Here is a 13,762-nt window from a genome sequence, read left to right as displayed (position 1 = left end):
TGTAGCATGTGGGATAGTTTTATGAAACTGTTTAAAAATAATAATGTATTATCCAGGTCACAACTTCTTTTTTTGTGGAAAGGGGTTTTTGTCTTCTTGTCTCCTGTTGGTATTATTATTCCTTCAGTAAAGTCTGGTATCCTGTTTCAGGGTTGTATAAATAATTGCACCAAAGCAATGGACTTAAGAGATGTGACCGCTGAATGAATCTGAAATGAGTGAAAGAAGATTGGCTGGAGTTCTTTAAAGCAGAGAAATCCTCAGTGGGATGCCTTTAAGTTTTGTTTGCCTTGTATGCAGTTCGACTTTTCATTCCACTAAAGACTAAAATAACAAAAGAAACCAAAGTGGCTGAAGTGAGGAGACAAAGGGCCAAATGGTGGCAATTAACAAAACTAGAAGATTGGGGAAGGTTATAAAAACAAGACAAATTAGTTGCACAATGAAAAACCAAGAGGAAAAAGTGAGTAATGATAACAGTGGTTGAGGCCTAGTCAACTTAAAAGAAGATACAAAGGAGCAGTTAAAGGGCCTAGTACCGCAGGGACATAAAGGGATTACCAAGCTCAGCCAGCATCAAGCCTAGTTAAGTCTGAGGGGAAAACACATATTGTATGGCGCCTTAATGTGCATCTATGCTCATATAATAGTTATATTTTGGAATGATGACCTCAGTTCTACGGTGCATTTTATGCTTTACATTCATGAAGTCCAATATTCAGTCCTCAGCATCTGGTAAGGGCATGGGGAGTCACGACAAATGGGAATGGGCCAATGCCACAACATCACTCCCAGTGCAAACCCGGAAGTGATGGCTCCATATTAACACAACACCCTAGGATTCACTCCAAACTCGATTGTTTTAATTTAGTTTTGGGTGAATCCTAGAGCATCACTGACATGGTGTGATCAGTTCTGTTTTTGTGCCGGAAGTGATATAGGGCGTTTCCCCACTCACCATGATCCCCCCTACATGTCGCTGTTCCTGGCATGCCTCCCCGGCATCCTTAATAAATCCACAACCCAGCTCTGGGCGCTTGGTCATCAGTGCGGCTTTGCACAGAAGCCAGGGATGCCGTACGCTGAGGAAACAGAACAGCGTAGCCGCATGCAGCTGACTCTGTGTCCTCCCTCTAAGTGGGGGGTGTGAGGACCCCGCGCTACTCTCCTCAAATAGTGCGGGGATTAAGGTAAGTGGGGAAAGGCCCTCCGTGGTGTCGGTTCACTGCTGACTTCCCCGTTCATTTTACTCCTGCTGTTTCATCAAGCAGCAGTGGAGGCAGCGTGGCCAGAACAGAAATCTCCAAGTATAGCAGGAGATCTGGCAAGCCTGGTGTCTACTAGTATAACTACTGCTGCTTGGAATAGACAGTGTAGGACAAAGTGAATAATTGGCTTAAATCTAACAGTGGATTTCCATGATTGCTTTCTGCCAGTTCTGCCTCTCTTCCCATGCAACCCCTGATTCCTTTCCAAAGATATTCCTCGGAATCCCCCTGCTCCTGGAACAATATTGTGGTGGGTATTTGAGGCTGCAGTGCGAGGAAAAACACAAAAATTGTGGAAAACCCTTCTGCCTGGAAAAATCCTCCGTGTGTATTTAATTGTCTCAATCCATGGAAGATATCTTCCTTTGTTCTGTCAAGAATGTTTTGAAAGACATCAAAACAACACCTTTTAGTGGGATTTATGGCTGAGAAGATTTTCGGTTAGAGACACATACTTTTGTTTATGCGTTATTCAGATTTTATGTGGAACTGCATATTACTGTGAGGATTTTAAAATTATTCACGATCAGTTAGACTAGGAAAGGCCTGCTAGTGGTCTGAAGACTGAACCTGACCTTTCCCTGCTCCACCCTGTCCATGTAATCATCTGCATGTCAGACTGCCTACCTCAGCTCTGCATCAGTACCAAATGAACATCTCCCTTTCCCTATCCACTCTTCCCTCATTTAACTCAAACACCATATCATACAGCCAGTTTAGTGAACTGCATCCCCCCCAGCAACAGGAATGTAACCAAAGGCATTACTGATGCTTGGTAAGGTGTTCCTCCGTGGTTTGAAACAGTGCCAGAACTTCCCACGATAATCATGTCATTGGTTGTACCATAATCCAGAGTTTGCTCTCTTCTAAACCAAAAACAAAAAACAAAAACAGGGCAGTTTGGTGCACTTCAGACTTTTGCATACTGTGCTGTTGTCCTTCTTGTGCTCATTCATGTTGAACTGTTATGCTTATGGAGGACATTGTCAAGATGTGAGACAGTTCACAATTGGGAGGAAGTAATACCTAAAGTCTGTAAGACCCAAGATTCTAGACCTTCCCTGCCAGTTCATAGGCATGAACCAGAGGTTCTCAAGTGTTTGAAGTGGGACCCACTTAGGTTTGCCAATCTCCAGGTGGTGATTGGAGATCTCCTGGGATTACAACTGATCTCCAGGCAACAGAAATCAATTCATCTAGACAAAATGGTGACTTTGGAAAGTAGGGTCTATGGCACTTTGCCCCATTGAATTTCCTCCCTTCCCCAAATCCTGCCCTCCTCAGTCTCTATCCCCAAAATCTCCAGGTATTTCTCAATCCAGAGCTGGCAACTCTAGACCCACTTCTAAATATACTGTCCCTTTTGGGACCCACTTCTGCAAGGTGGGGTTCAACTTCTGCCGGCCTAGTGTGAATCTGGGAAGCCATGGGTGTGAGCCCAAGGCCTCCCACTCTGCAAGGCAACTGGGTGCAAACTATGCCCTTGGGGAAAAATAAGGCTTCAGGGATGAGGCCGAGCTGACCTTTCTTTGCATTGGTGGGAGGTGGAAAGCCTTCTGTCCCAGCTCTAGCGTCCAAACCTTGAGAAAATGGTCACACCCCAGTATTGAGTTGAAACCCTCATTTGAGAACCACTGCTCTAAAACATAATATACAGTGTCCAAGACAAAAGTTTATAAAGTAAATGGTCAATATGTCTCAGCAAGCAGACATAACATAAAGGTAAGGCATACTGAAAGCTTTACCAAGAGCAATCTCCTCTTCTAAAGTACAGCTGCAAAGACATCAGTTTTCCTTCTGATATCCTGGAAACCTAGCTCTATCTATGTTTCTGGCCTGCCAGGAACAGGGAGTTGTTTCTCAGGGGCATCGAACAGTAAAGCTGCTACAAAGATTTGGCAGAATGACCAGCCTTTTCCAGAAAGCTTCCCTCCCTAACCCACTGGTTAAAGTCTGCTGATAGGAGGTCAGCAGGCTATAAGCATTGCCTGCATAGCTTGTCTTTAAAAGTCCCTTCTGACAGATATTATTTTGCAATTTTGGCAGCTCTGTACTTTTCAAGTGCTGTGGATGTGCATGCCAGACAGACCCATGCATTCTGTTTCCATGGTTGTGGGAAGAGTTCTCAGAGGGGAATCTCACATATCACTGGCAGCCAACTGTGCATGCAGCTCACACTGGTATAGCACAGGCAAACAACTTCCCATTTGCCTGTTCCTCTGCAATCCCTTATGTTGGACAATAAATTTCAAGGCTATTGAAAGTGGTTTGCAAAGAGGTCGCGGGGGATCAGCTTAGCAGTTTCATTCCCCATGGTGAGCAAACATGTGGGGGCAAGGCGAGGGGACTTTACAAGGGAGAGCCAATAGGCAGGCAGAGTACTTTAAACTTTCCTGTAATCCACACTCCAGTTCACATAGGGTGCTGACCAAGCCGGTTGGGTGTCACCTTTGCCAAATGTGACTTAAGAGGAATGCCTGAGAACATGGCAGTGAATCTGCCATTAGTAAACTTTTCACTGAGGAACTGATTGGGTTCACAAAGATCTTTAAAGTCCCACAGTTTGAAAATCACTGTCATGTTGGGATCCTGTGCTGTTAAACACCCCAAAACATCTGTGCTTCTAATTACACTCCTCAAAGATCTTCGCACTGAGCAAACAACTTACTGGTGATCCCAGGCCCAAAACCAGTCCAGTGACACTCGACCAGGACCTTTCTCAGCCCTGGCTCCAGCCTGGTGGAATGCTCTGTCCAATGATTCCAGGGCTGTGCGGGATCTGCTGCAGTTCCCCAGGACCTATAAGACAGAGCTATTCCATCAAGCTTATGGCCAAGGGCAGCAACAGTGTTGTATCTTCCCCCTTCCATTCCTGTTTTTCCTTTCCTTTTCCCCAATCCTTCCTTTTCTTTAGGCAGTATGGATGGGGTTTGTTGATATGTTTTGTATTACCCTCTCCTTAAATGATTTTATGATATTGTATGAACTTTTGTGCAATTTTACTCTATTATGTTTGACGTACAATGTCCTGAGTCCATAAGAGAAAGGGTGTCTAATAAATACATAAACAAACAAATAAATAAAGTGAATGTCGGCCCCATCCTGGGGGCAGGGGGGCAACTGAAAGGGCTCCTGGAAATGGTGCAACCTTGTGCTCTGCTGCTGCAAAACCTGGATGTTCAGGCTGTGGTGTTTCCAGAGGTTGAACTGCTTGGATGCCAACATTGAGGGAGGCAGGCTGAGGTGTTCCTGGAGGTTGACCTGACATTAGTTGGCTCCCTCCCGGGGTTTAGGGCTGGTTGCATGGCTTACCAGCCCTTGGATTTATGCCACCCTTTTGGTGGCGCATGTCCTTTAAACCCCGTGAGGCTTTCTGATAGTGGGGGAGTTTGGGGGCTTTTCTGAGCTTGCCACACCGCCAGAAAGCCCTAGTAGAGGCAGTGGGGCAGTGCCACATTGATGCCGGTAATTTTGTAATTGCTGCCTTGTCTTTACAGTCAAGGCTACTTCTCACGTGGCAATTTATAACACATAGGGGGCTGCTAAGGATTCTTCAGGGAGCAGCATAAATCAATATGAAACAGCAAAAGTCTAAATGTGTCTGTAAAGTGCTGCCAAGATGCGGTTGACTTATGGTGACCCCATAGAGTTCTTAAGCCAAGAGATTAAGCAGAGGTAGTTTGCCACTGACTTCTTCTTCAAGGTCTTCCTTGATAGTCTCCCATCCAACTACTGATCCTCTTTAGCTTCAAGATCTGATTTCCCAAAAGCCTAAATACTAGTAGTCTAATGTGTTTTAACTCAAGCAACTTATTATTCTAATAAAATGGTATCCCAAGTGTTCATCAACACTCATTATCGACATTCATTGGCAAGAGAAGGCAAAATATACAGGTCACATTCTTTGCAATTGCTCTGAAAGAGCTGAACTTTCTTGCTGAGAATGCTGCTGTTTTTATCCCTTTGTTTCTATAAAAGGGCAGAATCTTCTCTTCTGTTTTGTCTTTTAATATGAAAACTGAAACATTCAGGGAAGGGCTTTTGAGTATCTCTAAGTATAGCCAGACCTCCACAGTCTTGTCCTCTTGCTGTGGCCAGAGCCCCACTGTGTGTGATGTGCAATCTGGAACTTGGAAGGAAAAAACTTTTCTTTAAACCCCATTTCTGGCAGATGGTCTTAGAATGCGATAAGATGAGCTCTGGAGTTTAGTCAGAGAGCAAAAGTTAGGTCACTCCCTCCGATTAGTTACTGCTTAGGAATGCACATTTCCCATCCACTTTATGTGCCTCTTGTTTGAGTAGTACTTTTCTGCCGTCCTTTATGATGTTTCTCTCTTCAGGAGAAGTTTTGAGCTTAAAACATTTACAACTACTATGTTTGTATGGTTGGGTTTTTTTTAAAAAAAGTTATGTTTCCTGTTCTAAGAATAGCAAGAACTGGCAGTCTTTCAGATTCATTGATGCTTGCTTACCGTAATGCGTTCCTGTGCACATAAGTTTTTGTTATGTAGAGTTTTTGCAAAAAAGAAGGAATTAAACTTTGTCTAAGAGACACCTTGGGCAAGTCTGCATTTTGTAGCTGAGACTCAACCCCTAAATTGCAGGGAAGAGCTGGATAGTCTTAAGATATCACAATATGTTATAAAAGGGGGTTGTGTAGCATCACAATGTGACTTAAAATATTTGTATACGCAGCACTGAAACACAAATAATGCAATCTACAACAGTAACTGTATCGGTGGATACATAATCTTAAATTATAAGTCGTGTTTTTGTAACTGCCAAATCAAATCACAGATGGCTCTTGTTGAAATCTCAAGATTCGATACTCTCCTGTTTGGCTGGGATTAACAACTGATGCTCCTACACATGGGAAAATGACTGCACGATATGATAGGGTTTGCCTCACATTTTATAATGCAGACATGTCAATTTGCATCAGAATATCTTTAAACTCTGTTTTTGAAATGAATCTTAGCCATTGCTGGGCAGTTTGTCACAAGTCCTGAGAAGGAAACACTGATAACTAATTAGAAGTAGGGTTTTTAAAAGTCACCTGCTTTCAAAATAACACCCCCAACAACAACAAGGGGGGGGGGGGCTGTTGCCTGGGTCTGTCTCTTGAAATAACAAAGATTTCTGATGTACATTGACTTGGGTCCCAGTAATATATAATTTGTCTATGGAGTTGTAAGTTGAAAGGACTTGATGGCACATAATGTGCATGGCGGAGGCTGAGGCTCACTGGAATATAGTTTGAAACTGATGTATCTGAATTTTTATGTGTGTGTAATTTCTCCCCCCACCCCCCTCCTACCAGTGCAATAGCCTCCATCCTAAGAGCATGGCTAGACCAGTGCTCTGAAGACTTCCAGGAGCCACCCCATTACCTTTGTCTTCGGAAACTGTTGGAGTATCTGACACGGATCATGCCAGGATCAGACCCAGAAAGAAGAGCACAACATCTGTTGGAGCAGTTTCAGAAACAAGAACTGGTGAACGACAGTAAGAATAGTATATTCAGTTATCACAAAATGCTTAAAAGAACTAGTGACTGAATACAAATGCTACATTTCTTTGGACAGCTTCTACCCATGGTGCTTCAATAGCAATTGCGTTAAATAGCATAATCAGACACAGTTGACTTTGTAATGAACCAAGTGCTTGGTGAACGAACCAGTTGTCTATTTTTGCTCTTGTTTAGTAGGGTGAAAACCCAAATTTGACTGCCAAGTCACACGCTTAGAGTTTCTCACTGAAAAGTATTAATGGTGGCATTTCTGAAACTCTATTGTGCTTTGAAGTTGTTAAAATGACTGTAGCCTTAATTGTTATTATTAGTGGCTGGCAATTTGGAAGTCTTCAAAGTAAACATAGTCTTTCCCCAATCTGTTTTTTTTCCCCAATTCTAAAATAGCTCAGTAATGTGACTTTCCTTAGGCTAAACAGGCTTTTTTGGATTGAGGCATTTATGTCATGAAATTTTGTTCCTTAGCTGCTGTTGTGACAAAGGGAAATGTCTGTAGCTGTTTTTTCCTATCTGAGTATCTGAGCTGCTGACATACAAGAACAATAGGAAAATTTACGTTTACCGGGTCAAAGAGCCACTGAACCACTTGTGAACGGTAGTGACACTGGAATGCTGTGTGCGTTGACAAGTCTGATAAATAGCTCTCCCCCCCACCCCCCAAGACAGAACATTTCCTTTGGACATAATTACCATAGCTAGAGGGTTGCTGGAACTGGTGTGAAATGAATGTAATACTATCCACAGCCAGTTCTCGTGGAAAAACTGTAAGAAATTGATGGGAAGTAACAATGCCAGAGAATAGAAGAATGCAATAGATGAGTGATTCTTTCCAATGTCAAACGTCACCTACACGAACATTCCAGAAATTACAATCAAATCAGATGTGGAGTAAAATTAATTGCTTATTTTAAAGGCTTGTACTCTAGACCTAAATGGTTCCTTTCACTGGGAAAAAAAAAATCCAAGTCAACAGGGTTGCTCATTTCTATTTGTATTCTTCACTGAAACTGTTTCCAGTAGACCAAACAAAGAAAATGTATATACTGAGTTCTACCATTAGATCTTCACAGGATTTTTAGTTCTTCTCACAGAATCTCCTAGGTGCAGGAGTCTGGCCAGTGCAAAATTTGTATTTCCTTCTGGAAATGCTTGTCAGCAGAGTTGCAGACACTTTAGTGGGCAAAACTGATCTAAATCGTGACAGCATAAACAATAGTTTTGGACACTGTAGGAGCAACTTATGTTTGTTTTTAGATCTGTGGACTCTGTACACTTTGTGAAATCATTACATTTTCCCTGTTATGCATATTGCATGTTTAATTTGTTTAATTAATGTTAAACATGTCAAACCTTTTAAATGGCATTGTCAGCCAGGGCAGTATAGCACCAACGTAGGCTGGGATCTTTCAGAACTGTGAAATTTGTTCTGTAAGCTGGTGGGGTGCGGTACCCTTGTGATGCAAGATATTCTGGTACAGGGATTCCTTTGTCTTTCTGCCCCTCCTCACCTTCAGAGGTTCAGGCTTCCCATGAGGATTTGATGTAAAATACTGGGACCTCAGGATGCTGTGTAGTGAGTGTGCAGTTAAATACTAATGGAGCATAATGTGGTTCATGTGTTTAAGCAGGAGCTAGAAAGCTTTTTTTCCCTGAAGTGGCTTGCCTCCAACTCTTGTATCCTTCATTGAAGAAGAACAGTTGGTTTTGCGCACTGCTTTCTCTACTGAAAGGAGCCTCAAAGTGACTCACAATCACGTTCCCTTCCCACACCAGACGCCTTGTGAGATACGTGAGGCTAAGAGAGTTATGAGAGAACTGTGACTGGCCCAAGGTCACTCAGCAGGCTTCATGTTGGAAGAGCAGGGAATCAAACCCAGTTCTCCAGATTAGAGTCCACCATGCTTAACCACTGACTGAAATGTATGTTATGTTTCAGTATATTAGATATGTTATGTTCCAGTATAGTATTCAGCATAGTGAGGCTTTCTAACGTTATGGAAATTGTACATACGTTTGCGTGCTTTAGTTAAATGACCGAAAGTCTATTTTATCTGTGCTCACAATAGTATTATGTTATTCTAGTTGGGATCCTTGACGCTCTTGCCCTTGAGGAAAAAATGGAGACTGGTGGGTTGGAAGAGTTTTCTTCTTTCCCAGAGGACCTCGTGGCAGAACAGCTTACCTACATGGATGCCGTAAGTATAAAATGCACTCCAAATTATGGCTCAAAGGAGGGCAACGAAGATGATTAGGGCGTTGGAACATCTTTCCTATGAGGAAAGTCTGGAGAGCTGGGACTTTTCAACCTAGAAAAAAGACAGCCAAAGAGAAACATGACTGAGGTTTCTAAAATTATGCATGAGGCAGAGAAAGTACATAGAGCTTTTTCTCCCTCCCATAATACCTGAACTCATGAACACCCAATGAAATTGCTGGGGAATGGGTTTGGGGCAGAATTCTTTACTTCACAAGTAATTGCACTGTGGAGTTCATTGCCTGTAGAGGTAGTGATGACCAAGAGTGTAAATAGCTATAAAGGAAAGCAAGAGAGATCCATGGAGGATAGAACCATCAGTGGCTACTAGCTATAGTGACTGAAGAGAGCCTCCATATCCAGAGGTAGCAAACCTGTGAATATCAGTGCTGGGAAGCAGCAGCAGGGAAGGGCCTTGGCTCCTATGTCTATTTTTTGGCTCTCTAGGTCAATTGGCTGGCTGCTGTGTTGAGCAGTATACTGGACTCACTGGTCTGGTCTAATCCGGCAAGATTTCTTATATTCTTCTGTCCTCTAGTCTAGTGATGGCCATTATCTGTGGTTTGTCAGTTCAGAAATCAGGCCAAGCAAAGACTTGAAAGCCCACTTCACCCCATGGTTTCTGGTATTGATTTGTTGTCCTTTTGCAAACCATGGTTCATTGTTTCAGATATTACACTAAACCATAGTTGTCCCAACATAATGATGGTTTGATATGATGTTGGAATATTTTTTTTATTCAAGTAAAAACCTTTTTCTGAAACCAGTCAACTCATTAATTAGATCTGCTCTCTTTCCTTTTTTGTCTAAATCTTTCTATTTCTGCAAACAGATGTTTCAAAATAGCAGCTTATTGAAATGGTAATTTTTAAGGTGTGTTTAAGTGTGCAACCACAGTTACAAGTGGATAATATTTAGGCTGAAGAGTCAAACATTCTCAGTGTTTGCATTCTTTTGAACACACAGAGACCAAAAATCAGATACTACCAGTACTGTGCATGGGCATATCTGATAGCAGACCTTGCTTCCAAAGGTGTTTGATTTGGGGTGGGAAGAACACATTTCCTTGTGTACAGTTGTGCTGTTTAAATAATGTTCCAACGCTCGTATGAGCAAACTCCACTCATAGATATCCAGCTGGGAGCATTAAAAGGTTTATAAAAATTGGACTGGGCTTTTATAAAAGCAGACTGCCAGAAGTCTGGTTTGCTAATGCAGGTTGTAAATATTTATCTGATTCCACACAAAAACAGTTTGCTCTCCTCTCTACACAAGTGGATAAAACTCAGAATTATTAATGGGATTCCAGCTGTTGGGTTGTTTGTCGATTGATACTATAAACTTTCAGAAAGGAACCAGCTTGCCTAGAGATTCCACATTCAGTAAGCTTACCGAATAATATTGTAAACAAATATTAAAAAGGAATAAAAATAACACCAATGGTAGTATGCCAAGGAAAGAGATGGTTTGGGTGATTCCACACAGATCAAATATAATGGGTTTGGAGAAGTGAAAAAAACGTGTTGAGGAAGAAGTTCCCACAGAACTCGCCCCCAAAACGCTTCTGACTTATTATATTTGGCTGAACCCAGGTTAGATGAAAGTTGCTAACTTAGTGATTTTTTCTTTTCAACCTGGGTTTCAGTCGCTTCCCGCTTGCCTATGTGAACTACGGCAAGTAGGAAGCATTCAATTCTCCCCTCCCCAGCCGCCATTATGGTGGATTCCCCAAGTGGCTGCCATTAGAGTGGATTCTCTTGGCGGCTGCTGTGTTGTGCCAGTAAAGGGGGGAAATCCGGGGGAGGGGGGATTCGGGGGAGGGGGGAATCTGAGATGTGTGGTTCACAGGGAAACGCAGTGTTTCCCATGCAAATCGTGCCGCCTCATGCCACCAGGATCCCAGCGACCCTGGATGGCCCCTGCACCCGCCATGCAAACAGCAGCACAGGCAACGTGGGTTCATGTAACCTGTTTGAGTTGCTGGGTCAGAATCAGCCTTTGTGAGGAACAGCCGCATCAAAATCAGTCAGTTAAGTTTGGCATAGCAATTCCTGCTGCTGAAGATTCAAGCATCTAGTAGGATTTATTTCCCTGATGGTTGGAAATGCCGTGCAAGCAGCCAAACAGAGTTCAGTCTATGTGCATGACTTTTCCCTGTGTCTATATATCACTATGTAGGGTTGCAGTTAAAGTGACAATGATATTCTGAGGCTCAAATTGTTGGAGAAGAGTCATGCCTTATCTATAGTAAAAACCCTAAATGATAAAATGGAAAATCCATTAAAAAAAACACCAGCCTTCTACATGGAGACATGCATAAAAATGTTTACGCTTACCTGATCTTGCTGTGCTTTTCTCAGATTTCACAGTACTGCTGTAATTCCCAAACTGGTTTCCATCAAAAAAGCTCAATTCCCAAACTGGTTTCCATCAAAAAAGCTCAATGGGCTGCATGCTGCATCTCTTTATAATTTACTTCTCTAGCTTTATATCTTTTCAACCAGCTTCTGCATTGGGTATGATTAGATATAAGGCTTGTAGGAACTTGATAGCATTATCCATCCTTGGAAGCTATCTGTTTTATCTGCATATGACAGTGATGGCAAACCTATGGCACGGGTGCCAGAGGTGGCACTCAGAGCACACACAGCGTTCATCATGGTGATTCCCCCCCCCCCCACACACACACATCTAGGCTGGCCTGGGCCGCTGGGCTCGATTATTAGCATTAAACCTAAGACCTAGTTTTGGGGAAGCAGCGTAGGTAACCCTGTTAAGCGCTGTTAAACCCCACTGATTTTCATGCAAAAAACTAAAGTGTGATCCTTTACCTGGGAGTAAGCTCAGTTGCTGGCAATGTGGTTTGCTTCTGAGTAAACCCTCCTAGGGTCATGATTCACCCGTTGAAAGAGTTGCATGGTTGCTTCAAAGCAAAGCCACCAACTACCACCAAGCTTACTCCTGAGTAACGCACACCTCGGAGCCAACTATTTTTTCTAAACTAAAACCTCAGTGTTCAGGTTAAATTGCCGTGTTGGCACTTTGCGATAAATAAGTGGATTTTGGGTTGCAGTTTGGGCACTCGATCTCAAAAAGGTTCGCCATCACTGGCATATGAGTTGCAGTTCTGGGCTTGCCTCTTTCTAGTTTAAAAGAAGCACGGAGGGTGGGTGATTCTTGCTTTAGCCTACTCTAAAAGAAAATCTGGCCTTGTGTCAGTATGAAGTACACTCTTCAGTTTTACATCAGGATGAAAAATGTGCCTCAGCTGGGAGAAGTTTTGGAAATTTGGCACAAATGACCAGCATCTCACCATACTGCTTAGCACATTTTTTAGTTTTCCTTCGGGTTTAGTGCCCTTCTTCAGAAGGAAGTGACTCTTTTGCTGGTGGAAGGGCTGCTTACATCTGAGGAAGCCTGGAGTAATGCTGAAAACTTTGCTGAGCTGAGGGGTAGGATACAAACCAATACTTCTAACAGGAATTTAGGGTGCTCTTGTTGATGACCTTTTTGTGTGTGTTCTTCTAGAAACTTTTTAAGAGAGTGGTTCCGCATCACTGTTTGGGCTGCATCTGGTCTCGGAGGGATAAGAAAGAAAACAAGCACTTAGCCCCCACCATCAGAGCCACCATCGCACAGTTTAATGCTGTGACCAAATGTGTCATCAGAACCATCCTGAATGGAAAGGAGCTGAAAACACAACAACGAGCCAAAATCATAGAGAAGTGGATCAACATTGCACATGTAAGCTGCTTTTTAAAATACTTCATTCCATTAATTTTCAAAGAAAAAGGATCACTGCAAAATAGTGGTGGGAACGCCATTAAGTTGCAGCTGATTTCTGGCACCCCCAAAGTGTTTTCAAGGCAAGGGAAGAACATATGTGGTTTGCCAATACCTGTCTCTGTGTAGTAACCCTGGTCTTCCATCCAAGCACTAGACAGAATTGACCATGCGTAGCTTCTGAGATCTGAGGAGATTGGGCTAGCCTGGGCCAGTCAGGTCAGGACAATTACAAAACACAGTTTAATTATTTTCGATAGCCGTTCTTTTACTAACCCTTGGTTTTACTCTTGGGATTTAGAGTTGTTTTTAATGACATTTGTTTTTGTTAACTACATTTGTGTCCCACAAGGAGCCCAGATAGTATTATTTATCTTCATAAGATGAGGTAGATAAAGCTAACAGATGTTGACTGACTGGCTTAAGGATTCTCTGGCAGAACACAGATTTGAATTCATGTCTTTCCAGTCCACATTCAGGGTTTAACCACAACACCACACATATTCACGAAGAGGTTTTCCTGCACGAGACCACTACAATGAGTGTGTTCTGGGAGCATTGACTTTAGTACTGAATGTCAAAACTGTAGCCATTAATTTTCCTGTCATAGCTAAGGAGCCTCCACTCCACGTACCTGAGTCATGAGATTGGATCCTACAGATTTTTTTAATGCTTTCTCCCTCCTGCTGTAGATTTTCAACTCCTCCTCATGTTCCTTGGGGGAATTGGGGTTGAAGCAAGAGATGAGGAAGTTCTTCTCAGCTGATAGAAATCAGCTGAGATTCCTCACATCATCAGAAATTTACAGTGGCCATGTTTTCATAAATAAGACCTGGTTACCAGTAAATATCAGTGGTCTGAAGTTCTGCTTAAACTGCCATGCTCTTTTTCTGACCCAAATGCCTTCATGCCAGTATGATCCGCCTC

The 13,762-nt window shown here is 42.7% G+C and overlaps 1 protein-coding gene across 1 annotated transcript in view; it reads left to right on the top strand.

The window, feature by feature from the left end:
- RGL1 (ral guanine nucleotide dissociation stimulator like 1) overlaps positions 1 to 13,762 on the top strand; it is a 107,345-nt gene that overhangs the window by 68,058 nt on the left and 25,525 nt on the right. The window contains exons 5-7 of the mRNA XM_048482505.1: positions 6,589 to 6,773; positions 8,881 to 8,993; positions 12,581 to 12,796. Coding sequence (XP_048338462.1) covers positions 6,589 to 6,773; positions 8,881 to 8,993; positions 12,581 to 12,796 — 514 coding nt within the window. The remainder of the gene's footprint in view (positions 1 to 6,588; positions 6,774 to 8,880; positions 8,994 to 12,580; positions 12,797 to 13,762) is intronic.

Source organism: Sphaerodactylus townsendi, unplaced genomic scaffold, assembly GCF_021028975.2.
Source record: "Sphaerodactylus townsendi isolate TG3544 unplaced genomic scaffold, MPM_Stown_v2.3 scaffold_18, whole genome shotgun sequence".
In the NCBI taxonomy this organism is placed as follows: Eukaryota; Metazoa; Chordata; class Lepidosauria; order Squamata; family Sphaerodactylidae; genus Sphaerodactylus; species Sphaerodactylus townsendi.
This window is presented reverse-complemented; position numbering and strand designations above follow the sequence as displayed.